Source organism: Pezoporus flaviventris, unplaced genomic scaffold (genome assembly GCF_033815535.1).
Source record: "Pezoporus flaviventris isolate CSIRO_AGI_PZ_B2104156 unplaced genomic scaffold, CSIRO_AGI_Pfla_v1 ptg000066l, whole genome shotgun sequence".
In the NCBI taxonomy this organism is placed as follows: Eukaryota; Metazoa; Chordata; class Aves; order Psittaciformes; family Psittacidae; genus Pezoporus; species Pezoporus flaviventris.
In genome coordinates, this window is record NW_026892614.1 from 12,241,226 (window position 1) to 12,267,574 (window position 26,349).

General features: G+C 41.0%; 1 protein-coding gene across 1 annotated transcript in view; it reads left to right on the top strand.

Annotated features, from left to right (window-relative positions):
• Positions 1-21,079, top strand: part of PCNX2 (pecanex 2) — a 151,669-nt gene extending 130,590 nt beyond the window's left edge. Inside the window, exons 28-34 of the mRNA XM_061471262.1 lie at positions 1,630-1,733; positions 8,925-9,069; positions 10,247-10,477; positions 10,911-11,185; positions 12,196-12,380; positions 16,941-17,389; positions 19,432-21,079. Coding sequence (XP_061327246.1) covers positions 1,630-1,733; positions 8,925-9,069; positions 10,247-10,477; positions 10,911-11,185; positions 12,196-12,380; positions 16,941-17,389; positions 19,432-19,605 — 1,563 coding nt within the window. The 3' untranslated portion in view covers positions 19,606-21,079. The remainder of the gene's footprint in view (positions 1-1,629; positions 1,734-8,924; positions 9,070-10,246; positions 10,478-10,910; positions 11,186-12,195; positions 12,381-16,940; positions 17,390-19,431) is intronic.
• The last annotated feature ends 5,270 nt before the right edge of the window (positions 21,080-26,349 follow it).

Genomic DNA, 26,349 nt, shown 5'->3' on the forward strand with positions numbered 1-26,349 from the left:
AGTATGAACGATGCTACAAAAATGCATGAAATGATCTCACAGCTCTAGAAGGTCAAGGGCAGGTTTTCAGCTACACGTTCAAATGCTTTGAGCCACTAAGATTACTGATGGTCAGCAATCATTTGTTGGAAATGTGTTCCTGTATTTCCATGGAATACTCAAAATAGGCCAGAAGGAGAATGCAGTTTCAAACAAGCATGTTCCCTTGATTTAACTTTCTGATTATTGCTGATGACAGCAAAAAATGAGAAGTGTATCTTTCCTGGCCACTATGCACTCTTATTTGTACATTTTTCATTCAGGATCACAGAGTGCACATCCCTTTTGCTACCAGTGACCTTAGCTGGCATAACATTGATGAACCTTAATGTTTCTTCTCCACTTTGGTTCCTTCTCATGTCTTTAACCCTAAACACCATTCTACCAGTTCCTCTGCATATCATTGCATTGATACTGGTTTTATTGAATTGTCCTCTGAGCCTTCCCCACCATCTTCTCCTACTGGGAATGTTTAATCTCTTTTCCATCTCCATGTCTCAACTCCCAAGTTCTGACACTCGAAGAACTGCGCGGTGCAGGGACAGCCACTATGAAATGATGCTTTTTCACTCGTTATGTGGCTGAGACTTTCAAATTGAATAATATATTTAGGGATACCAAATAGATTTAAAGTTTATCAGTTAAAAGAGGAAAGGAATGCCTGAATTAGTGCACACACACACATATTTACATGGCTTTTGCATCTTTTTCTTTTACCTCTGTTTTTGTAATTCACTGACTATATAAGAATATAGTCCATGTTGGCGATAAGGTGTAAAAAAAACTTTACTGTACACATAGAAAAATCAAATGACACATGAAAATCAATGCATTTTAAGAAGGAGCTTCAGTCCCCATTACAATTGGCTTCAGTTTTAGAGTCAAAGAAAGCTACAAGAGGTCACTCATTGCAGGGGCTGAAATAATAGCCTGTATCCTCCTGAAGATTCACATTCATGAAGGGTTATTTCAGTTTTTTCCCTCCTGCTTGATAGTTCTCTTTGCAAAAATTTCAGTAAAGAAATTCTTCTGAGCTAGGAAATGAAATGTTTTAACTGCTTGTTAAAATGTGAGGTCAGTGTCATCAATGGTATACATTTTAGACATAGTAATTCACTAAAGATGTGTCCCTTTAAACCTTTCCAAATAGATTGTTATTCTGGAATGTAAGGTGGGTTTTCTTAGGCACTGTGTCCCATGAAAAGGGGTTTGGCTGCCTCAGGCTGAAGCATCTCTCAGCAATAAGAAATCTGCTCTGACTTAGAATGTCAGATCTGGGAAAAACAAACAAACAAACCTGCAAAAAAAGCCCACTGCCATCAAAGCTCCCCTCCCTTGGGATCTCTCCACCTGAGATTGAAATGTTCTGTTTCTAGCCAAGGGGCAAAATAAGCTTGAATTTTGCAGAAAGCCTTTGATGGCAGTGATCTTCTTTCTTGCTCTGTTTAATTGCAAGGAATTGCAAAGAATGTTTCTGTGTGTAAGTCCAGTTACATGCAAATTTTGTGAATGTTACCATTTATACTATTGCAGTGCTTATAAAGATGGTACTTGCATTTAGAATAACATGAGGTTATTAAAACTTTGTAGCATCTGGACAGCGATGAAGATTCTCCTCTAGTGACACTTTCCTTTGCCTTGTGTATACTGGGTCGAAGAGCTTTGGGAACTGCAGCTCACAATATGTCCATCAGGTAATTTTTAAGAATCCTTATCATAAAGCAAAGACCTGTTTGTCTTTTTTCACTTAATGTGGTATCTCAGCAGGAGATTAGATAGTAAAGTCTCTTTCCTCTACAGAAGAGAAGCCTGTTTCCTCTTTCTTCTATAAAATAATTTGTTTTCTGCCATTGCTGGTCATCTTTTACTTTGGTAGCTGACTGAATAATTGAGTTCTTCATTTCATAGGGCAAAGCAGAATTTTGCATTGGAAGAATAGATACCAATGGTTATTGTGTTGACTTATGCCTGGCCTGGCTCAGCATTCCAAATGCTGGCTCCCTCCAGAAGAGGAAGAAACTGCTAAGTCATCTGACTGAAATCTAGTTACCTAAATAATAATATATCCATAAGGGTCCTGTATTTCTCAGGGCTATATTCACATTTGTTTTGCCACTTCATTCTGGTGACTGAGGAAGGGAGGACCTTGCATCTTTTGAGACTACAGCTTTGTCTATTCTCAGTCTACCTCACTCATTCATTCATTGATTCATTCATTCGTCCAAAACACTTCCTGGAAAGTTTAGTTTCACTAAAACACGCTTGATTAAGATTGCTTCTGAACACATTCTTCATCTTACATCTCCATTAAGGAGTCTTCCATTTTCACTAGCAGTTCCGAGTTGTCTGGATACCATTATACAAGCTACAAGGTACTATTTACATTGTTCTATAGATAAGGCATTTTATTAATGAAATAATCTTTATGTTAACAAAATCAAACTTCTTACCTAATCTTAGATTTTTATTAGATGTATTTGAACTCCCTGTGTTCACAGGAGTTTAGTAACAGTAGAAAGTTTGAGTAAATACATTTGCTAGGTGACCTTGCTGCATTGGCACAAAACTGTGAGGAAAGGCAGCTAGCCCTCTATCAATGTGCTCCTTAGAGAGGTTTTGTTTTACTAACAAGCAAGCAAAGACAGCATGTGTGATTTTGAATGCATTCTGTGTTCCAAGATAAAACAGTCCTTTTAATTATTCATTTCAGCTTTGTCATCTGTTTAGATGTTTGTAGTATTTGGTTTTATGTCTTCTTTTTTCAGTCAGTCATGCAAGATGTTTGTAGCCCACAGCTTACTTCTTGGTGTGCTGCTTCTTCCTGCTTTCTAAAGTGGCTTTGTCATCTCTTTTCTACTAGTTTGCACATTCCCTTCCTGTAGTAGTTTTCTTCTAGGTTGAACTTCCTCTCCCTTCATTTCTATGCACTCAAATTAGTGTGATATTTAGTAAGCCATTGATATTCCTAAAATTGCCGTATTTTTTTAAATGATCCAAATTGATGTGCATCTATGATTTGTTTTTCTTTTGAGAAAAGATTAAAGTGATTTTTGGTCTGGAGCTGCAATAGATATGTCACAGCCATATTAGAAACGCTTCTAAAAATATCACACAGGCTTCCTAAAATTGTCATTATGTTGCATGTACTTTCCACCAGATCTTAAAACCTTCATTACAGTGTTTTGGCACTAATACAGATACAATAGCAATGTCACCTATTTGTATTGGCTTACATGGTTAGTAGCTAATGCAAAGAGATAATATTATCAGAGGCTTTCTAAAGCTTAATATGGAAAGTATGAATGTCAGGGATAATTATTTGCAACGTTTTCTGTAAAGATTTAATACTAATTGCAGGAGTTGGCTGTAGCATGGCTTTTTAATACCTGCAAAATTACCAACAAACTAGATCAGTTCCTCTCTTTTGATGAGTGGACACTCCATACTTAAAAATACTTTCCTTGGTGAGAAAAGATCTGTAGAAAGGCAAAAAAAAGTGGTAGTCCTATGCAGCACACAGCTCTATCCCTGTTTTTCCAAATCTATTCTATGTAATCCTGTATCTTTAATTAAAGTCCTGGCTTTCTTTTTGTTAAGCGAGTGCTCCAGGGCAATACTGAATCATTGTATTTTTAAAATGTATTTTGTGACATAAAAGGGATTAAGTGGAAGCTTCTGTCAGTATCTTTTTCAGTGCTACTTCACAAAAGCTTTCCCTAGAAAAGTTTCACTGTGGAAAAACTGTGTCACTTACTCACCTGGTTAAATTACCTCTAATCCACCTCAACTGTCAGAAAGATTTGGAGGACAAAAAGGAATCCAAGTAGCACAGTTCAAGTTATAAATTGCTGCAGCTACAAAACATGACTTCAGCTTGGTGAGATAACTAAGGAGCAAGGTGGGTATGCTACCCCCTGATATAAAGACCTTGATCAACAGAAATCCCCCAGATACACTCACTTCAGCACAGGGGGCAGCTCTTACTGTACTTACTGTATTTACTGCTTCATAGAAATCTGCACAACTTATTTAAACGCAAAGCAGCAGTAAGTCAGCGAGGCTCCAGTTGGTGTACAAATATACAGCGTGCCAGAGGGAAGAGGACTTTTCCAACATGTACAATGTGCAATGCTGCTGAAGCCAGAAAGAGATGTTCCTGAGGATCAGCTTTAGGCACTGAAGGCAGGTCTCTCTCCCCTCTCTCTGGTGGAGATACAGCAGCTCTTACAGAGGGTGATTTAGGGCATTTTTGCTGGTCCTCACTCCCCAGCTCTTGGGCTGTTGCAGATCTGCATTCAGTCAGATGGGAGCAGTATCTCTCATTCAGTCAGATGGGGAGGAGTATGCTTCACAGTCATTTTCCTTGGAAAGGTGCCATGATATTCTGGGGACCTTTTGGAGCCTACTTGTGCTGAAGAGTGCTTTAATTTTCTTCAGAGATGGTGTCAGAGCAGGCAGTTCCACAGCCAGCTGTGTGCATGAGGGGGATGTACTGCGTGTGCAGCTGTTGGGAGTTGGCCGTTCTGTAAGACATCGGGGCTCCTAACACACGCTCTGTCACACTCGAATGCTGGACTACAAAAAATTACATTACTTGGATTACTCTGGTAGGCACTGAGAAGTGACCTTGAACTTCATGAATATGAATTCTGGCTGTGAAGCATCTTGTGTACAACGCTGCTAGAGGTTTCGTGATGAGTTTGAGATGTAATGGCCAGATAGGCATTGTATTCTTCTCATGCTTATTTCTATGAAGTGTTTAGATGTGTCCAACGTAAGCAAACCAGCCAGGAAGCTGTGCTCTGCAGTCCATGTTTTGTTCTTGGTGGTAACTATGCAAGTCGTAGGGAACTTTCTCTGGACTAAGCCTAGCCCTTGCTGTAGCTGAAGAAGTAACACTCGTCTAACTGCTGCACAGAAATAGTAATGCAAAGGTAATGTTATGCTACAGAATTGAGATTCAGGTTTACACTGTGTATGTAAACTACCAATTTGCACTCATTTACACATGATTTTGTCTAATCTATTAATCAGTAAATGTCACTGTGTAAACCAAGATTTTAAATGCACTTTTGTAATGTATGTAAATAATTATTCAGTGTCCTCCTTCATGTAAATGTCAGTAGAAACCCAACGTTAACACTAGATTACACAATAAATGCATTCATTAAGAAGGCAGAACCTTGCTATGCAAATCACTTGCTCTTTTAAAGTCCCATTAGGAGGCATCCTGCACAAAATGCAGTTTGAAGAGTGAGATGACATTACCATTCAGTTATTCAAATATGAGTGATATGTTTAGGTGTACATTTGTAAAAAAAATACTTAAAACTCCTATTCAGCCACTAGACCTGCTGGTAAATAAATGCTTATGCGTATACATGTAAATAAATGTACACAGTTCAAGTCTGCAAAAATACAAAAATCTCTCAAGCGTCTCTCATCAGATACTTCCAACACTACAAAGCCTGGATGCTCACGTCCCCTGAGCTTCCTTTGGGCATTATCACTCAGAGTGGACAGAGGGTTACTCCAAGGAACGCCTCTGCCTGGAGGAGCCACTGTTCATGCTGAAGCCCAGGGAAGCAGCTGGTCCTGTTTGTTCTTTCCCTCCTGGGCACCACATTGCACTGCCCAGCATCTGGGGGGAAAGAGGTGGAGGGCTACCAGTGAAAATACTTCATTCAGATAAGCTGGGACATTCAGGTCATTACCAGCTCACAGGCATGCGTGTTTCTTCATTCCTTAAATAAATCTACAGTTAACACTGAGAGAGGTCGATAAACTGCAGACAGAGGATGGGTTTTGATGTGCAAAATACACACAGGTATATTCACCAGCTCATTAGTTTTCATCCATGCTGTTTTCAGGCTTGCAGCAAATGCTTTTAGTTTCAGCTGTTGGACCAATGTAAGGGGTGCAGTAAGAGCGAATATTTGTTTTGGCTCTGTTGCCTTCCCTCTGGTATTTGTGGTGCTATTTAATCCCCTTCTTTCTGTACATTTGAGGGGCCGACAGTTCCCACACACCTACTAGTCTTGTTTTAAAATAGCTCACAGTTGTGGCAGCAGCTTTTCGGGTGTTTAGCTGAGAGGGTTAGAAATGTTGCCAGAAATAGTAGTTTTGTCTCTTCCTGATTAACGTCATTCCTCTGGCATGCAAATTTACCTCAACTAGTTTCTAAAATATTTTGAATGAGCCTGTAACTACAGCAGATTACTAATTGAGGTATAGTAAAACTGGGCCAAGAATGCAGGAACAACTTTGAGTAAGGACTGAGATCAAAGCTGTTGGCTTTACAGCTTCCTTATAATCTCACTAGAGTCTTCAGGAGATAGCATAACAATGGGAAGAATAGCAGTGGCTGTATTTATGTGGATTAAGGGCTGCGTGTTACAGCAGTAATGGCTTGAGATAGTGTCACATTATAGGCAGAATGTACCCAAAAGCCTCATTACAATTGGCGGGAGAATAAAAGATGTCCAGAGTTTTGTGAATACAGCAATCTCCTCCAGACCTCTCTCCTGGAAAATACGATACAGAAAATAATTGACTTTCAGCCTCTCACAACTACTGTCACCACTGCTTTGCTCCTTGTAGCAGTCATATTTGTTCTTAAAAATGCTCGTTAGGGAATTCATTATGCAGAGGTATGAGAAATGGATAAAGTCTTCCCAAACTAAGCACAGTGAGAACTGTGTGTGCTTCTCTCCTCTCTGTCTGCTGATGCTCAACTGCAGTTTGCATAGCTGTCCTAGTCCTGGCCTTGCTTTCAGTTGGTACTGCTGTTCACAGCAGCCTATTTAGCATGTGCTGATGCCTGTAAGACACTTACATGGTAAATGCAAACTCTTTGTCTGCTCTGGTGTTCAGATTTGGCTCTGAGAGCTTCTAATGGTGTAAAAACCAATTCTCCTTCCTGTCTACTCCTCCCTTCATCCCAGCCAACTTTTCAGAGCAAATATGGGGGGTGCTACATGGGGAAAAACTATACTAGACTATACTATCACCATTAGGTGCAGAGTTCATGGTAGGCTATTTTCCAGTGTCACCCTGGGAAGAATTGTTAGATACAGCAGTGTTTTTACCAGGCAAGGATTCAACTATGTATGCTGGATGTTGTCTAGTGGGTGGGCAAGTGAAAGGACCCTTCCTGATTTCTAGACTTTTCAGAGGCGATGATAGTCACATATTTCACCACATATTTCACACTGGCTGCACCCACTATTTTCCCTCCTCCCACTTGCCCTCTAGGGCTTTCCTAGCTATTAAGTAGGATCTGGGGATATTACCATATTCTAAATTGTGGAGATGATTAACTGAAAGTCAACGGGGATCAGGACCTGCTCCTTGAAAACACGTAACTCCCATTGAAATCACTGCTTGAATGTTTTGAAGATCCATGTGTAAGTGCCTGTGTCACACAGGCATGTTTTAATACATAACATAGTACTAATAAATGCAAACCAGTTAAGAATTCACAGGAGCTTCCCAATGCTTCTCATGTTCCCAGCAGCAGCAGCAGCCCTGCCTTCCTGACTGGCCTTGCTCCCACTGATTAGTTGATTTTTATAACACAGTGCTTTCACAGAGAGAACTGGTATCCAGCTGCTCTTCTGGTAACAGCATATATATCTTTCCATTTTAATTTCTAAAACATGCTACCCACCAAGGGCAAAATTAGAATGTTTGTGCTGCAGATAGGCCAAGCAGTTCTCCCTCTCAGAGAAAACATCTAAATGACTCTTTTCTTCTCCCAAAATAATTAAGAGAGCTCAATTACGTGGAAAGATTATGCATTCTCTAGAGAGAGCCAGGGCAGTAATGAAAACTGCCAACATCTTAATGCAGCTTCTCCTCAGAGCCTTTACAATCTGAAAAATCAACTGTTGTAAGAGTGAGCGAAATCTTGGGAGGTAGGTGAAACCATGTCCTGTGGGTTTGCAGGAGATGCCTGTTTTTAACAGATGATTCTGCTTTCTTCAGTTTCGAGCTCACTTCTTCAGGGCAGTATTAGGGCAGCAGTCCTGCTACAGGCATTATACAAGTGGCTGTGGTGTTGTGGGAAACTTGTGGTTCAGGGTGCAGACTGGAACTGAAGGCTAGTTGTTTTTTTTTTTTCCCTTAGAAAAGCCCTTTTGAGGCCCTTTTCTAACAGCCACTTGGTTTTGTACTTTTACCTCTTGCTTAAGTCTCAGGTCCAGACAAACCAATATCCAAGGTCAGGCAGAACTGGTTACATCTAGTTTCTTATATTAGAAAAAAGAAACCCAGTGCACATTTGCTTTAGGGCTCGTTGTTTCGATATGAAATGCCTGTCATTTGACTCATGCTCTCACCTGGTTTGCTGCACAGTCCCTGAAGCTAAGTATTCTTCTCAGTACATCTGGGTTAATGTTCACATCTGGGTTTGAGTTTCACGACAGAAGTCTCAGGTTTGCTGAAAATACTTTTTACAGCTGTTTGTTTTTGTTTTTTTTTTTAATTTCACCTCACGAGGAGAACTGCTCACAGGGCTGATCAAGGCGCCTTCACATGAGCAGGCAGCTCCTGCCGCCAGCACAGCACTTGTGGAGCAGCTGGCACTCTTTGACTTGGTCTCTCTGGCACTGCTGCAGAGTAGCAGCACCTTGCGGCAGTCTGTGACCCAGCCACCCATCCTTAGGACATCCTTCCTTCCAGGTGCCACACTCGTTCCATGGCTAATTGCTTACAGGACAAGCAGAATGAAAACCACCGACCCCGAGGAATGCTTTTGCATAAGAAGTGTGTGCTGCAGCCCCGGCTTTATACCCACTGCTCAGTATGTGGCCAATGGCTGGCAGGGGTCCAGCCTGGTGATCTGGGAATGACTTTTGTGAGTGACTGCTGCCTCTCTCTTACAGCTTGGACTCTTTTCTTTATGGGCTCCATGCACTGTTCAAAGGAGACTTTCGGATAGCGGCAAAAGATGAGTGGGTCTTTGCAGATATGGATCTATTGCATAAGGTTGTTGCCCCGGCAATCCGAATGTCTCTGAAGCTACACCAGGTAGTGTCTTCTTTTATTATTTAGTTTTAGTTTTAATTTTTAATGTAATACCTGTTTTCTGAGGGAAACACAGGAAACCTTAGAAACTGTCCAAAGGAGAGAGGGAAATGGAGTGGTTTTGCCTTATTCTGAGAAACTTCCTTAATCAAAATGGAAAAGCTTGGCTTTTATTTATTTTGCATTCCCTTACCTTCTTTTCTGTACCCCTGCTACGCATTTTAAACCATGCATATTGCAGAGCTTGACCCTCCATTTTTCATCAAAACAAAACTGACAGTCATCTCTTATCTTACTTGTGTGGACCCTATAGTTTTAGATTGAAAAAACCTACATGAATTAGACTGACTCCACTGCTAATTTATCAGTCTTTTCATGAATGGCAATACACATGTAATGCTTCCATATGTTAAAAGACAAGAGCTGAGAGGAGAGTGGTTTGAAGGGTCAGTGTCATGGCTGTTTGTTTGATTATGTGAGGTTGATTCTGACCCCATTCTGTTTTCAGTTGTAAAAATCTGGCACATTTCTATTGAAGTTGCTCCAATTTCTTCAAGTCAACCTCTGTATAGCTTGGAGTTAACAATGTTCTTGCTCTGACACATGATGATTTAGTATCGTATGCTTTTATCATGCATGGTATTTATAACTGCTCTAAATGTAACTGAAGTGAAACTGCTGGGAATTAATATGCGAGAGTTTGACACAATAATTTTATGAATGTTATCGCTGGCTGTGTTGCTGTGTGACAGCTATAATAGTAACACAATATTGTGATATGTGCTGATGGATTCCCAGTCTGTGCTTTTGTTAGTGTTTGTGAATAAAAATAAGGATTTCCAGAAGAACTGTGCAATGCCCCAGGTGATTCTGATCCCCCTCCAGCTTACCCAAAAGCTCTGCCTCCCAGGGTTTTCCCACTCTATAAAAAGAAAGTGGCTAAGTTGGCATCCTCTGAGTGTCTTTGTCTAGTGGAGGCATGAGATCAGAACAAGTTACAGTAAAACAAAAATTGTACCTTTCTATATTACTGTTAAATTACTTGTCTACATCCCCAAAGACATGCTGTATCAAGTCACTTGTGGGGTCAGCTGGCAACTGTTTGAAAAGCTAGATTTTGTTTATTGTGTTTTCACAAATATACCTGACTTTTTTAATACTATTTTTCCTGTGCTACCAGGACCAGTTCACCTGCCCAGATGAGTATGAGGACCCAGCAGTTTTGTATGAAGCAATCCAATCTTTTGAAGAAAAGGTTGTGATTTGTCACGAAGGGGACCCAGCCTGGCGCAGTGCTGTGCTTTCCAACAGAGAGGAGCTGCTAACCCTGAGACATGTGGTAGATGAAGGAGCAGATGAGTATAAAGTTATCATGCTCCACAAAAGCTACTTGAGCTTCAAGGTTATCAAGGTACATACACCATCTTGCTAATATTGCAGTAATTTAGGGCTATGGTAACTAATAATAGTTCTGAGCAACCTGGCCAAAAGGAGAGGTTGATTCTAGTTACTGGAATGGGGATTGGATGCTAAAAAAAGCTCTCTTCAGTTGACTTCCATTTTGCACCCATATGCTTGTGTATCTGAAATATCATTCCCGCCTTTACCAGGGAGTAGCTGCAAAAGTTCACAGCACCTATTGGTGCAAAGACATGAGGGTTTGCACACACAGCTATTGCCCTTCTACCTACATTGTGTCATTCAGTGTCCCTGCCCATGGCAGGGGGTTGGAACTAGATGATCTTAAGGCCCTTTCCAACCCTAACCATTCTATGATTCCATGATTCTGCATCTTAAGCAGCAAACACTTCCACATGATCCACATGTTTTTAACCCATCTGTAGGTCAACAAGGAGTGCGTCAGAGGGCTTTGGGCTGGGCAGCAGCAAGAACTGATATTCTTACGCAATCGTAACCCGGAGAGAGGAAGCATTCAGAACAATAAACAGGTCTTGAGGAACTTAATTAACTCTTCATGTGATCAGCCACTGGGATATCCAATGTATGTTTCCCCTTTAACCACCTCGTACCTTGGGACACACAGCCAACTGAGGAACATTTGGGGGGGACCTGTCAGTTTGGACAACATTAAAAAGTGGTTCAAATCCAAATGGTTAAGGTAGGTGTTACATTTTGGTTATGCAGATAGAGACCCTGCAGTCTTAGTTCCACTGTATTTTCTATTAAAAGAGAGCAATTCCATAGTATGAGTAAAAAATTAATGGCAAATAACTCAGAATATAACAAAATAGCCCTACAAATACAGCAGAAAGCAAATTTATTACATATTCATGGCTTTTAAGCGAAGATTTCTGCATGTTCAAGACGATTCATTATCAAATCACTTAGCACTCCAGACATTTCCCTTATTCCAGGAAATTTTACTGTTTATGCCTTGTAAATAAGAGCATCTTTTCTGTAACTCAGTGACATGTCAGAACATGAGTAAATGTGTTGGCGGGTTATGCTCCAAAGCTTTGGCAATACAGATTATCACTCCCAAGTCTGTTCTTGACCAAAACACTTCTAAAAATTTACTTGCCACCAACGAAAACTGCCTGACTTCCCATAGGTAAGCATGATCAGTGTCTGACACATTCTGTCTCTCATTCCTGCGTACCCTGTTCATACAGCAATAACTCATTCTTGTCTCATTCCCTCCACCTGGCCTATCGCCATAGTGGCTGAGGAGAGGCAGCGGACCAGGGAGAGACTATAGGAGCCACCTTGCATGTTAAGACCTGTGCTTAAATGCCAAGATTAGACCTACTGGCTTAATATGTTAGTTTCCCACCACACAGCTCATTCCCACTGAGCTCCCTCCAGTCCATTCCTCTTCTTTGCTACTCAGTTACCAATGCAAAATCCGATCTTTAGATCTCACTGTAACAGCAGATAGTCTCACTGGGCTCCAAAGCCAGGTAACATAGACAAGGAAAGATTTGGTGTGTGTTGTATAGAGTTTTGTTCCCAGGAAGCTTATCATACCATCTTTGTCATCTCATAAAAGGCAAAAGACCTGCAGCAGTACGAGAGAGTACAGTTATACATTGTAAGGGCACTTAACAATGGTGACAGAAATTTTTGTGCATAATAAATGGATGACCACGTGTGTGTTCCTGCCAACAGAATGCGGAAGGACTGCCATGCAGCTCACCACGAGAGAGGAAATGTTGAAGAGGTGGATGGTGTAGGGGGTTCTTCGTCTAGCAGCAATCGTGCAGGCAATTCAAGCCAGAGCAGTAGCTCGCAACCTACCAGAGATGGAACACCTCAGTTGCAAGCTTCATCTCAAGAGGTCCACCAGCGTGCAGGTACCTGCACAATTTACTTGGCTTTCTCTGTAGTCCTCTCCTGAGGGGTCATGCCACATAGGCACGGGTTTTTGGAGCGTGCTTATATCCAGTGGAAAACTAATTTTAGAAAGAGGGAGCTTTGGCTTTTCTGATGACCAAGCATGCAGAAGAGATGGCTTCCTGATACTGTTCCGAGTATTTATGGGAAGGGGGGAATAAGACAAATGTGATTCACCAAAGGTGCTGTTGTCAAACTTCTTTACATGTAACTTTTGGACTAGGAGGTTCCACTAGCAATGCCAGAATGAGAAATGCGGGTGTGAGAGAGTCTAGCTGTGCAGTGGAGAGAGCCCGTAGCACAGTGAGCCTGGGATTCCTGTTGGCTGGGAAGTGAAAGTATGAAAACATCTTGTCGTGGTTTAAACCCAGTCAGGATCATTCAGACTCCTTAATTATTATTAATCATTCAGACATCTTAATTATCTTGGAAGGACCATGACAATTTATTTGAGGAATTAGTGTGACTGTTCATCAGCACATGTGGAGAACAAACAAATCAGAAATAACTTTTTATGTTTCTACAGCAGTTACCAAAAGAAGATTAAATGTTGTCAATTGTTCTGTCAACTAACATCTAAGCCCTTCTCACATTAAATTATGGAGTCAAAAATACTGCAGACATATCCACAAGGTAGAACTACTGGCCTTCGCACTGGAAATATACATTAAGTTTGGCAGTGGGTCACTGAGAGACCAATTGCTGTGGGATCAGGACTTTTAACGCCAATTAACTCAACCTTTCAACAAGTTGTGGTTATTACTGTACACATTAAAGGACAAGACTAGAGGGCTATGACATTTGTTTGTTTCCTGTTAGAGCATTTTGACCTCTCATTAAAGATAATAGACAGGACTAGAGAAAATCTTGCCCTGAATATAAATCATGTTGCAAGAATAAAATAACTGCTGCTTTTAATTGAGTTTAGCATTAGAGGAATCCTCATGTGCATACTCATAACTTGACATGGCAGTAATCAGAATGGCAGACTTAATTGTGAAATAATGATCCTGAGCACACCATACAATAATGAAAGTTAATTATGAGTCATTTAAAAGGGTGTACTGGGCGCCCAGAAAACCACAATCAAGAGAGAAGGTCACAGTTAAGTACAGCAACCTGGCTTTGAGGTAAAATGAAGAAATGCACAACAAATGCAGGGAAGTGGAAAATAGCAAATGCAAATCAGTTTTCAGTCCTTAGAGACTACTGATAAGAGAAAGAGAATTGAAACAAGGAGAAGTTTCTGGCTAGCACCATTAGGGCAAAAAGATGAAAGTGGGTTTGTGGGTTTTTATTTTTAGAGATTGCTAGAAGAAAAAAAAAATCCTAAACAGTTATCTCAATCCACCACTATACAGAATGGCAGAGTTGTCAAGGTGTAGAAATGAGAAATGTCTGGTTTGTATTGCGAAAAATGCAGATGACCTGTTTCTGTGATCTGATCATGAAGTAGTTCCATCCTAACAGCTACAAAGAACATGAAGGAGTTGCTATAAAAGCTATATGCTTAACTGAGCAAATCCAAATGACTCTCATTCAAGAAGGTTTTTAAGAGAGAGCTGGTTAAATAGCAAGCTCTTTTTGATCTTCAGTAGGTATCAGGACACTTCAGGCAGTTCCAGAGGATGGGGAAAGAACTCATGCTACGCCCATTGCTTAAAAACCAGAATGATAGGGTTACTTGGATAATGCATGTCTGTCAATCTGACTTTGGTTCAGGATGCTGTTGGCCTGCTATGCGCAGTCCTAGTGCCCTGATTTTAGAAGGACATTTTTGATTTGAAAGAGGTTCAAAGAAGAGCCAAAAAATGATCAAAGATCTGGGAAATACATCCTGTAGTGAAAGATTAAGAGCTTTCAAACAATTTATATTATAACAGATGCTTTGATCATAGTCTGCAAGTACTTACCTGGGCAACAAAAGATGCCCAAAGACTGCTGATTCAAGCAGACTTGGATGTAAGAGAGCTAAACAAATTCAGATTTGAAATCAAGAGCATACTTTTTAAAGTGAGAGTAAATAAATAGTGAAACAAGCGACTGAGGGTTAAAGAGGGTTCTCCGTGACTGGAGATACTGGATGCATTTCTTAAAAATCGCAGTAGCAATTAGTAATACCACACAGACGTTAATTCCAGGCAGTTCTATGGCCCATGCTATACAGCACAGCAGACTAGATGATCACATCAGTCCCTTCTAGACTCATAATCTATGAATTGAGTGCATTTAGTGTTTTCATATTTCATATTTCATATTTCATTTTGCAACCTGGTGCCACTGAGTCTGCAAATGCAATGAAAGCCCTATATAAAAGTGCAACCAAAATCAGGAGCATTGGTGGATACGTGTGGGGTTCTTCCCCAAAGTGTCCTTATTTCATGATGCAGTTTATAGAACAGCCTTTGTTTCGTAAGTGCTTTCAGGGACAAGAGTTATTTATGTGTAGACACGGGTGGTCTCCTGTCCAATGCTCTAACCACTGCATTTGGGATGAATATAGAATACTTTTGGACAGGGGTCAGCTTGGCAGTTTAAATCACAAACAGATGTTTGGCCACGTTAGCCCCTGCACAAACTAACACACTGCAGCCCCTCTGTTCTTAATTCCAGTCTGTTCTTTTTATTCAGAAAGGGTAACGTATTCAAATAACCATCAGATGTAGAAACCAAGCACTTCAGCAAAACCCCAGGGTCTGAAGAAACTGAATCCCTGTGGAGGCCAGACATGCACTCAGCTGCCCGCACAGCAGCCAGGCCTGACCCCAGTGCAGTGCGTGCCCTCCTTGTTGATCACATCTAAGTGCCAAGGACATTGGTAATGTGGCACACAGGAGCCATATGCATCTATCCTGTTGCTCTCAAGCAGAGACATTGGGGCTTTTATTACAGAGAATGCTGCTTTGCATTGCATGTCTTAGGAAAATTTTATTGTTTGGAGTAAAAAAAGAACTACAGATACAGTGTAAAAGGGGTGTGAAAGTGTCCAGTGCTTGCCAAACCAACTAGGTTTTAGTCCTGCGAAAGAGCTCCAGTTAGGTTGTAGACCAGCTCTGCCATCTGACTTTCTGCCAAATAACCTAAATTCCCTTTGCATCAGCATCTGAAAAATGGGGCTAATGATACCAGCCTCTGGAATGTGGGTCTGTGGATGTAAAACAGCATGTTTCAACTATATAATGTGAATAGTCTGGATATGAAATTCTGCATTACTGGAATCCTCATGAATGCAGCAAACAGTCATGTTTTTAGAAGATAGGGTGAGATTTACGTTCCTTTATGCCTGCAAAATTTCACTGTCTGGAGGAGTTTCAGTGCTTCCCTCCCCTCCACAGTTTGGGTATTGGGAAAAAAAAAAAAATTACCAACCTAGAAATACCTGCCAAAAACACTTGTTTCTGTGCTGATGGCTCTCAACAGAATTTCTGGCATCAACTCTCTACCCCACAGCTATAGCAAGGAAACCAAAATACCAGCTTGTGTTAATATTCGGAGTTTCCTGTAAAGCAGAAAAGCCAAGCAGGCACTTGCATGACTGGGTATGTGCTGTGTAAACCTGGGCTAGAGCGTGTCGTCAGAAACACGGGCTTGCCGTGTGTGCCAACCTGCTGTGTGCCATCTGCAGAGCGCCTGGGTACAAGCAGGTTTCTGGTGTGTTGACTGACCAATAAGTTATTTTCATTCTATGCCTATTTAACTATGCAAGCATAAGAAATACAGAAATTACTTGTTTGAATGATGTAAGGTGTTGATATCAGTGTTAAAAATGGGGGTGTACATGTTCAGGAAGATAGTTGTCCAGGCACGTGACAAGAGCTTATCTAATACTCTCTGTATCCAACTCTCTATATCTGGTTAAGACATTTCAAGAGCCTTATATGGGTCTCATTCAGACCTCCAACAGACTACGCTAACTCAAGGTGTTCACAAGTCTGTGATATATATATCACTCTTGGAACTCAGACATAGTTTAGTGTTAGTCTTAACAACTATCTGAATGCTGCAGTCTTCCACTTGGTTTAATTCTCATTTTCTCTTTCCCCATATGCAGGAATAATTCTTCTTAACGTGCCACTGTTTTAACTCACAGCTTTTTTATTTTACTGTTGCATTTAATTATACCGAGACATGTAAGTCAACGTCCCCTACTTTAGTGTGGTTGTCAAAGGGGAGTGGATTTATAGCAACACAATGCTCAGCCATTCACTGGGCAGGTTAAAATGTACATGGTAGAATAGGTGTGAGCCTGTGATTAGATCACTCTCCTTGGGCTGTCTTTCTTATTTTCCTCTCTTTTGACTGAGTGCAGAACCACTGGAGCTGTTCTGCCCAAAAGCCTGTAGTGGAAAACACAGAAAGGTTCATGGGTTTAGCCATTTGTTATTTCTGGTATTCATGGGATTCTTATGCGGACAAAATTGGCACTGATATGCCAATAGTAATATGTGCAAGTGGGGCACTGTTAGCATGGAGCTCATCAGGACGCCACTTACTTAAATATATTAATCTTTCTTTTAAAGGCAGGAGAAAACCCAGGAGTCAGTCCATCCAGGCACACGCTGCTTTAAACCAAAGGCCTCCTGCTTCCAGTCACTCTGGACCCATTGTAGAAAACCGCCAGCCTTTCATGCAAACATCTACATCTGCCCATGAAATTGCCCGAAGGCTTTCTAGTAGTCAGCTGTCACTCCACAACTCAGCAACATCCGTGTTTTCCCAGTCCCCGGCTGTTCCTGTTGCAGGCCAGCTGACTGTGCAGGACAGAGCTGCAGCAATGCTCAGGTCCAGTCTGGCCTCTTCCACCAGCTCAACTCTCAGCCTGCTGTTCGGCAAGAGAAGTTTTTCAAGTGCTTTGGTGATTTCTGGGCTCTCAGCTGCAGACGGAGGTAACACCAGTGACACCCAGTCGTCCAGCAGTATGAATATTGCCATGGGTCCATCTGCAAGAGCAGCAAGTCAAACAACTCGGGTAAGGCTGAAGCCAAAATAGCAGAATGAACTGCTGTCCTATCAGGTTCTTGAACAGTCCTCACCACTATTTGGTTTCTTCCTTCTCACTGGTCAGAAAACAATCTTCAGAAACAACATCAGGATTTTGGTATTTGTTTTGGAGTTTGCTGCATCACAGTGAAAATGAGACTGTTTAATATTAGCATGTATATGAGAGTGATGTATTTTTAAGTAATTGCATACTTAACAGCAGGGTAGCTGTTATGTATGCACCTGAAATTGCAAAATGGGGCAAAGTCCCTCTACTTTACACTAAAAACCAGGGACTTACGTCTCCATTTTCTGCAGTCCAGGTGATGAGTGCCATCATAAGCAGACTAAATGGCTCCTTCCCTGCTTATGCAGGACTTAAATTATTTGTTCAAATAGGAACCATTCCCAGTCAACAGGGCACTTGTTCTGTCCCTTGCTCTCACCAGAAATTCAATCCAGGATGTGAAAACCTTGTTGCTGAAAGGGTTAGTCAAAGAAATCTGTAGGAAATATTTCCCAAAGGAAACCTGAATGCTCTGTGATTCAGCATTTGCTAACAGCAAAACAGTTCACACAAAGAACTTCAAGCCCTCTTCCCAGTAGGCTCCCATTTCTGTTCCCATCTTCCCTGGAAAATTCAGTGCACACAGTAGTGTTACTGTTTTATTGTCTACTTAAGTACATTTATTTAACTTCGGTTGCTATGAATTGCTATCCTGAACTTTGAAACTTTCATCACAGCACTGCAGAGCAGTAATGTGAGAAGATGGACTAGAGATAAAAGGGCAACTACAACTACAGGTTGAGTGACAACATAATTAAAACAGACTTTTACATTTGGCCTATTAAAATGGAAACCAAATTGGCAACAGGGGGAGACAGGGATATAGAAAGTCCAAATCACTTTTCTGCTACTATCATTCTGAACTGTGTATAACTTTCCTAATTTTCAAAGAATTCTCTAAACCTCAAGTGAAAAAGGCTCCTTAGTCTGTATTTTGCTCACACCCCAAAATAGTAGGATTGGTATATTTCCCTGGAGTTTTGCCATGAACTGCAACAGAAGCTGACTGAGCATTACTCATCTGGGTTCAATCCTGCTTTATTACTCAAATGAACATTAATATTTCTACATGTACAGCTGAATGTATCAAATGACAAGGCATCATTCCAACTCTCAAAGAGTTTATAGCCTAATTTGCAAAAACAGAACCAGTCTGCAGTACTGAGTACTCACGGTAGGATTCAACTTGTCTAACTTTAAGCCATCTAAAATTTGGGCCTGAAGTCACAGTAGGTTGTTGCTGTGGCCTCTGTATTCAGTGGAGAGGACAACCTACTTCAGCCTTACAGCTCTCAGGAAGAAATTTTCCCCCGGGACACTCATATCTGTCTGCCAACCATTGACAGTTCAGATGATACACTACATGATTCAATTCAGATGAGGTGAGTCCTGGCCAAAGTAACTGCGCAGAATCCAGGTGACTATTTGGCTGAAAGTGGTAAGGAGGAAGTGTTTCATTTAAAGGTTAACATAGCACAGTTCTGGAAAGTTTTTATACTAATGGACTCCTTACAGTGGGAGTGCATAACATTTCCAGACTGATAACTGCATTCCAGTTTTGATGAAAAGGTTTCTTTGTAAGCTGGATTTAAAATTTGGTGTATAAAGCAAGCCCCAGAGCAACCCGATTTAATTTCTTAGAAGTAAACCCTACTTCTAGCAGTGGTTTGGACTGGATGACCTCCAAAAGTCCTTTCGACTCTAAATTATTTTACAGCTCTCTCTACACGTACATCTGTGGTACTAAACCTCAAGCTCCTGGTCTGCTTTTCTTTCCAAATACATGTGTTTCCAAATACATGTGACACAAAATCCCTTGTGAATAACACAGGTTGAGAGTCCTCTGCAGTTTCAGAGAATGACATTCCTAAATCAATATTCATATTTTCACCTGTCACTTCAAAATTTAGCAGAAGTGTTACTCAGAAGTTTCTTAAACTACTTGACCTTTCCTTTCTTTCCAGCAACTCACCGAAACTTGTGAAGCAACCGATGCTACAGAACCCAGACCGCGGCGAGAGGCAGGTCCAGCCCATGCCATCTTCATGAGTCAGAACCTGGAGTGCAGGAGGGCCAGCCAAGAAGATATGGCCCTGGAAGACACCGCTTCCCAGCAAAGCCTGTCTGAGGAGCAATAAGGAGCATTTCTAGCGCAAGGGCCATGTGGTTCTTTGCATTAAAGACAGAGTGAGGTCAGGGAGCTGCACGGGGGTTTAGGTTCTTTCAGATGTAACAAGCAACCTCCAAATGTTTATTTTTCTAACTTCTACACAAGAACACTAAGGGGCAGATGTTCTTCAGCTAAAGGCCTTGGCATGGGTAGGGTTTGTAAGATGTCCTAAAAAACACACAGTGCCACTTCATCTCAGGTTCTTGTAAATCCTAGAACAATGACTACAACTTGTTCAACGTTCCTTCCCCTGGAATAGCTGGAATCACAAATCAATACAGTGGAAAATATTATACAACTCAGTGAAAAGCACATCTCTTTCCTGCCAGAATTAAACAGCTGATTGCATGCAAACTAATTGGCATTTGATATATAACATATAGCAAAAGGCAGCTTTGAACAGGGGCAGTGAATATGTAAGAGGATAGTACAACATACACTGTAACTTAGAGCTACATCTGATTTTTGTTGAGCTTTTTTTTTCCAACAGCAGATCTCGTATTTTTCTTTAACATGTTATGCAGGTGGTAATTCTGAATAGCAACATAGCATCACAGATTGGTATGCTGCATGCATTCAGCCATACTGAAATATTGTGTGAACGAGCCATGCTACACAGATTAACAGAAGTCAAACACAAGGAAAAGTATCCAGTGCATGGAAAGCCTTCAAAGCATATGGTGCACCTTATTTGCAAAGAAAGCAGCTTTGCATAAACAGCTGCTCTTGCATATTATCTCGTGCTCCTGGTTGGTTTATATCAGTGTTTCTCAAATTTCAGGCAACAGCCCCCTTGGAAGTAGCAAAAGGGCCCAGGGGAATCCTCCTCAAAGACAGGAAAGTGCAATGCAGGCTGTATTTATTGTCTGGAAGTGTTTGGATTAGGAAGGGAGCAGCTAAATGCCTTTAATTGCCAGACACAGCTCAGTGTCCATGTAACACCTGTAGCCAGTAACTACAGACCATTCTGCTTTCCCACCCCCAAAGAAACTGAGCTGCAGCCAACTTAATAGTTGCATGAAGACAGATGATGCAAAAAGGGAGGCCACGCTTTTGCAAAGTTTGACAAACACTGATTTACAAGAATGAATGACTACTTTGGAAGCCTAAAGGCTACAACAAATCCTGCCTCTATGACAGCATCTAAACACACATGTGCCGTATTCTCATTATTTTTTTAATTAAAAACATTGCAGCTATCAGTATCTTGCCGTTCATCTTTACTGTAAGTATCATAGATTGTTTCTAATGCTCAACACGGTGATGCGCAGCCAGGCTGTCCTGTCCCAGTTAACAAGAAAGATTTAACAAGAGCTGCTGTAGCTAAAGTCTCATTACTGTTAGGCAATACACAGTTGCATTCGGAGCTTCCTACTGTGCCACACTTAAGATTTAAGTAGTTGAACTAAATAACACCTGCTGGAAATAAAATGATCCAAGTACGTTTTGTGTGGCAGCAGTCTTTGGGGTTTTTTTTTGTATTTTGAATTGCCTTCTGCCTTATGAAAATGAGATATCTATTGTCTTTCTTTCACTTCAGATCTTGATGAATTGATTATTTGTAAAGCTCGGAACAACCTAGGCAAAATTTTGTCCACGTTTACAAGGGCAACAGCAAAGTATTCATGTACAGCCCCAAGACGTGGTCTTCAGTGCAGTTTAGGCCCTACTAGTGTCTCCTGCAGCATCCAGCTGCAATGTGGAAGAGGAAATTGAATTTGCCTGCTACCTTCTGACCATTTCTGGCAGATTGTACCTCACCTCTTACCACCCTGCTCATGAAGTGCTTCATTGCAAATGAAGAATGGAGGTTATACAGGTAGCTAGAGGACTCTTACTAATAGCCACCATCCCTGTTTCTGCCCTAGGGGCTTTTGCATGGCAGTCTACTATGACAAACCATCACTGCTTTGTCTTCCTAAGCCTTGCCTTGTGTGGAGGCAGGGGAAACAGATGGCTGGGGAAAGCACTGAAAACTTGCCCATATTCAGTTAGCCTCTAATTTTCACATCTTTATCTTAAGTTTGAATTAATTTCCATGAAAAGTAATTCATCCCAGTAGTTCTAATCAACCTAAATTAATCTGTGTATCTAGCTTAAGCACACTAAACCAGATTGGGAAACAGCTGCACAAATCCTTCCAGCAGCAAGTTGCTGTATCTGCTTAGCATGGACCGAGGCCCAGCAACATCACTTTCCCCCAGCACCACATCTTATGTGATTAATGTTTATCTCCATGGCCTCTGGTACTGCACCATAGGATACTGCACCTGCCTCATAGTTCTGACTCAGTTCAAGCCACTGGAGCATAGCTCCTTCGGGACAGCTGTATGTCATGAAGCCCAATCTCCTGCTGCACAGGGTGGCTGCCAGAACAGGCACCCCCTAACTCCTTTGTTGAGGCACAAGCAGGACAGAGCAGGTGTCAAGGTGAGATTCAGAAATCAGTTCCTTTTCTAGCCATGTGGTAAGCAGTTTTTATTTGGCCTTACATTTGTTACTGTAACATAGTGAATTGAAAAAAAACAAGGGTGACAACAGTAACAAAGACAAAATTACCAACAGTAACAAAGACAAAAAATATAAATTGAAGGTGACAGCACAAACTCACCCATGTTACATTTCTCCATCATTTTGGAGATGGTCTGCATAAGACTTACTGCAATATGTGGTGTTTTTAAGTATGGGCCAATCCTACAGAATAATCGGACATGATGGTTAGAAATAAAATCTGGAACTAGGTATGAGGTTGTACTGATTAAACACATCTTAGACCTCACACCGTGTCTGCATGAGGCAGACAGGCCCAATTGCTCTATACATGACAGAAGATGCATTTAAGGCTTTGATGCACACAAATGAGGCACCTAACCCTTACGCAAGACCTAGTTTAAACAGTAAGGTGGGCAGAACAGCTCCGAATAGCACCCAATGGCACCTGAGTCCATAGGAATGCCATTCTCAGCACCATACAAATACACAAAGGCTTTAAGCCATTTTTTTATTCTTGAAAGACCTAAGCAGCTTAATACTTAACCTCATACATGAGGTGCTTCAGAACTGTAAGATGGAGGTGCCTGTGACACCTCAAGAACCCCCACCTGAGCAGTTTTGGATTCTGAACGAAAAGTAAAGGCAACTTAGACTGCTTTTAAGTGAGCTGCAGCACTGATGATAGGTTTCACAATGCATAATGCTATTGTTAAAACCTGGCCCTGTAGCTGCTCAGGCTGATCAATTTGTCAATATTCCACGTCTGATCTCTTACCACAGCTGTGATGCAGGAACGATAGCCACCACCAACACACAAGTACCTTTCCCGTGCAGTTCCATCTTGTGTTTTGGTGCTATGCTTAAACTTTCCAGAGCTGCAAAGTCTACTGACTTGGCAGGGGCTGAAGGCAGAAGCCTGGCCATTGCTCCTCCAGCCATCCCAGTACCTTCTTGTTTCTACAACCTGAAAGCAGTGATGCATTCAGCTTGCTAGCAAGATGAGAGTATCATTTGAGGGAATCACTCAACCGAAAAAAGCATTTGGTACGTGGTTCTTTCATACAAATGTCAGAAGGGATGAAGAGACAGAGGCCCTAATTGCCTCTAACCAGCTTGACTCCAGATAAGCACTGCTAAAAAGAAATACCAGGAGTGATTTCACCCACACTGGCTCAGTGGGGCCCTCGCAACCAGAGGGCACAGAGGAATGCATACAGTACAGCAGGCTACAGGAAGGAGGATAATGAGTATATGGTAAACCATGCAAAAACACAGTACAACAGCCCGTGCATTAAATGTGGGATATTTTTTGTTTTACTAAACTTTCCTTTCACTAATGGACTCTTGTTTACATCATACAGTAAAAGCCATGTGCTACATTTGTAAGGATGAAACACAGCCCAAAGATGTGGTAAAAAGACCGAGTAACATCTACCAAACCCAAGCACAGGCTGCTCAACTGCTCACATCTACTAGGGATATACTGCCCTTGAGCCCAGCTGTTGCCACCACAGCAAGCAAGTAAGAAACAGTGATGGGTGCAATGTACGAAATTCATGTCTGTTCATCCAAAAATACAAATGATGGAGGCCTTGGTTCTCTCCATTTTGAACTGCCATCTAAACTTCTACATGAGGAACTGGAGTTCTCATTGTGAAGTCTCACCTCATTCCCACAGATGGAAAATCTTGGCATTCATTGCAGTTAAGACAAACGTTAACAAAAAGGACTTAACACTGTGAATCTTTTTCCCTCAACAGGGTGGCCAGATACTCTGAATATCTTATTAAGTTCTTAGGAGGCTCTGCAGTGTCATTCACAGCATTTTTTAAATGCTATTTATCAGAATAAAGCAAGAAATGTCATCTGCATTTAGCTCCAACCCACAAACTGACTGCTCTTCTCTTGCTGGGGAATTTAAGTTAAAGATTAGCTGAATTTTGTGCAGCTCATTTTAGAAGATTAGAATTACCAGTGAAATTCTCCAGCATGTAATAATCATCTTCTCATCAATGCATATTTTTTAGCTACCCAATTATTGCCATATTTAGATTACTCCCTGGATTGGGAGCTTGTATTTAATTACAATATTTCACTAGTGCTTGTACACCCTTAAATCTGCAACACAGACATACTACTTATAATTAACTTTGCAGTAGGTCCAGTGTTAAAGACTCACCTCTCTCATACAGAGTTTTACAAGTCAAAAATTGTCTAATGCATGATAAATAATGCAGGCCATGTTTATGCCATGCTGTGCGCAATTTGATGGTGGAATTACAAGCCCCCTTGCCAAAAAACATCCTTGATTCTCAGGCTTCAAGAGAGTAATTGGTACCTCATATTTTCCCCTTTTTTGCACCAATTAAAACCTGCAGGTGCACTAGTGCTGTCATCTGGAATCTTGCTGGTACATCAGAGGTTATTTTCCCCAAATGTGTGCTATTAGGAAAATCAGCCCATCAGGGGAATTGTGAATGCGGTGTTTGTTGTTACAGTGCTCTCAAGGCCTTCAAATATTCTACTAGTGCAGGACCAGACAATAAATTCTTACCTCTAAAGTAAGCCCAGGTGTCATAAAAACTTCAGTTGGAATACTACTTTCTCACTCATTCAATGTATATTTGAAACAGGTGAATCATCTCGTCAGGACTGTCTCAGATTTAAAGGCCAGACATGACTGTTAAGGTCATCTAGGATCTCCTGCTGAACACAGACCACAAAATTTCTCTTTCCCCTGAAAAGCACTCTATCTCAGAGAGAAGCTGGGCTTAAAAAAAAAGAACAACAACAAATTAGAGACACACCAATCTTGAGATAGGTAGCAGAAACCAAGAGCCAGTGATGGCAGCAGCAAAAATACACTTGATTTAAAAGGGCAGACACTTCACTCACAGTTCCAGTGAAGGAAAATTCCACCTCCATTTTGGAAGTTTTTCCAGTGACAAACTACCCTCACTATAAAAGGTCTTCCTTGCACCATGAGACAGCAGCTTAAAAGTACTATAAGCACAATGGTGAAAAATTCCCCAAACTTTTTATGAGTTTTCTTTTTTTCCAGTCTATTAAATGGTAGGACTACAGTAGGCATCATGTCACTGTATGCAGGGCAATATAATGTACTTTCATAAGGTACAAATACCACTTTAAGTGACTAACTCCTAATAATAGTGGCTGAACTGGAATTTGGAAAACTGAACTCTGCCATTGCTCCTGAAGGAACTCCCCTCCCTAGCCTCTACAGAGAACAGCCAAATACCTCAATTTTTTATTTAGCTTTAAAGGTCAGTCCTCATTTAAGATTCAACTGCAGTCCCACTAAAACCTTGATAGACTTTGGGTAATTATTTAATAATTGAAAGAACTATTCTTTTGCAGCATATTTTACAGCTTAAGAGATTTAACACTGAAACAGTAGGACATCCAACACTTAAGTGCAGAGAGGTTTCTGTTTAAAAGTCTATGGCACATAGCCCTTAAAAAGTTTCCTTTTGTCCAAAGTCCTTCACCTCTAACAAGGTGTCATGTCTGAGCAGGATGCCTGAAACAGTTAAGGGATTACTGCCCCTTCAGGGCACAGCCTTATTTTGCAAAAAGCAGCCAGGAGCTTAAGGGAGTGGAACCCTAAAAGGAATTCTCTTTTTCCCAAATATAAAGACAATACTATCATCCAAATGGATTTGGGCAGAATGGTAGTGTAATAGCGCAGTCAGCAAACAAGGCCATGGTATCCCTTAACATGGCATTTTACTTCCTACCACCTGTGGAGCGACAGTTTGTACAGACCCTTGTTCTGAATATGGGAAATAAAAAGGACCTTCCCTCCATGCTCCAAGCTGTTTCCAGGACACCTGTAAAAATGCCTGTTCCCATCTAGTCCCCTCCAACTCTGGGTGTCAGTTTTACAGAAACAAGTAACTAAAACAATATTTGAAACAATATTTGAAAAGCCTTTAAATAAGCTGCTTAACAGTTGTTGAAAGGAACAGAAAAAAAGATAAGAAACAACGGAATTCTCAACAACTTTTTACAGCCAGAGATGATTATAAACTGTGCAATGAAAAAGTATGCACCTGGGAAGGAATTCTGCTTTCACAACACACGAAACTGATTTTTTTTTTTTTCATTTTTCCTGAAGACATCTGCACAACTCATAGGGAAACACACTGTCTAATATGCTGAAACACTTCTTATTTCATCATTAACATTGTACAGAATT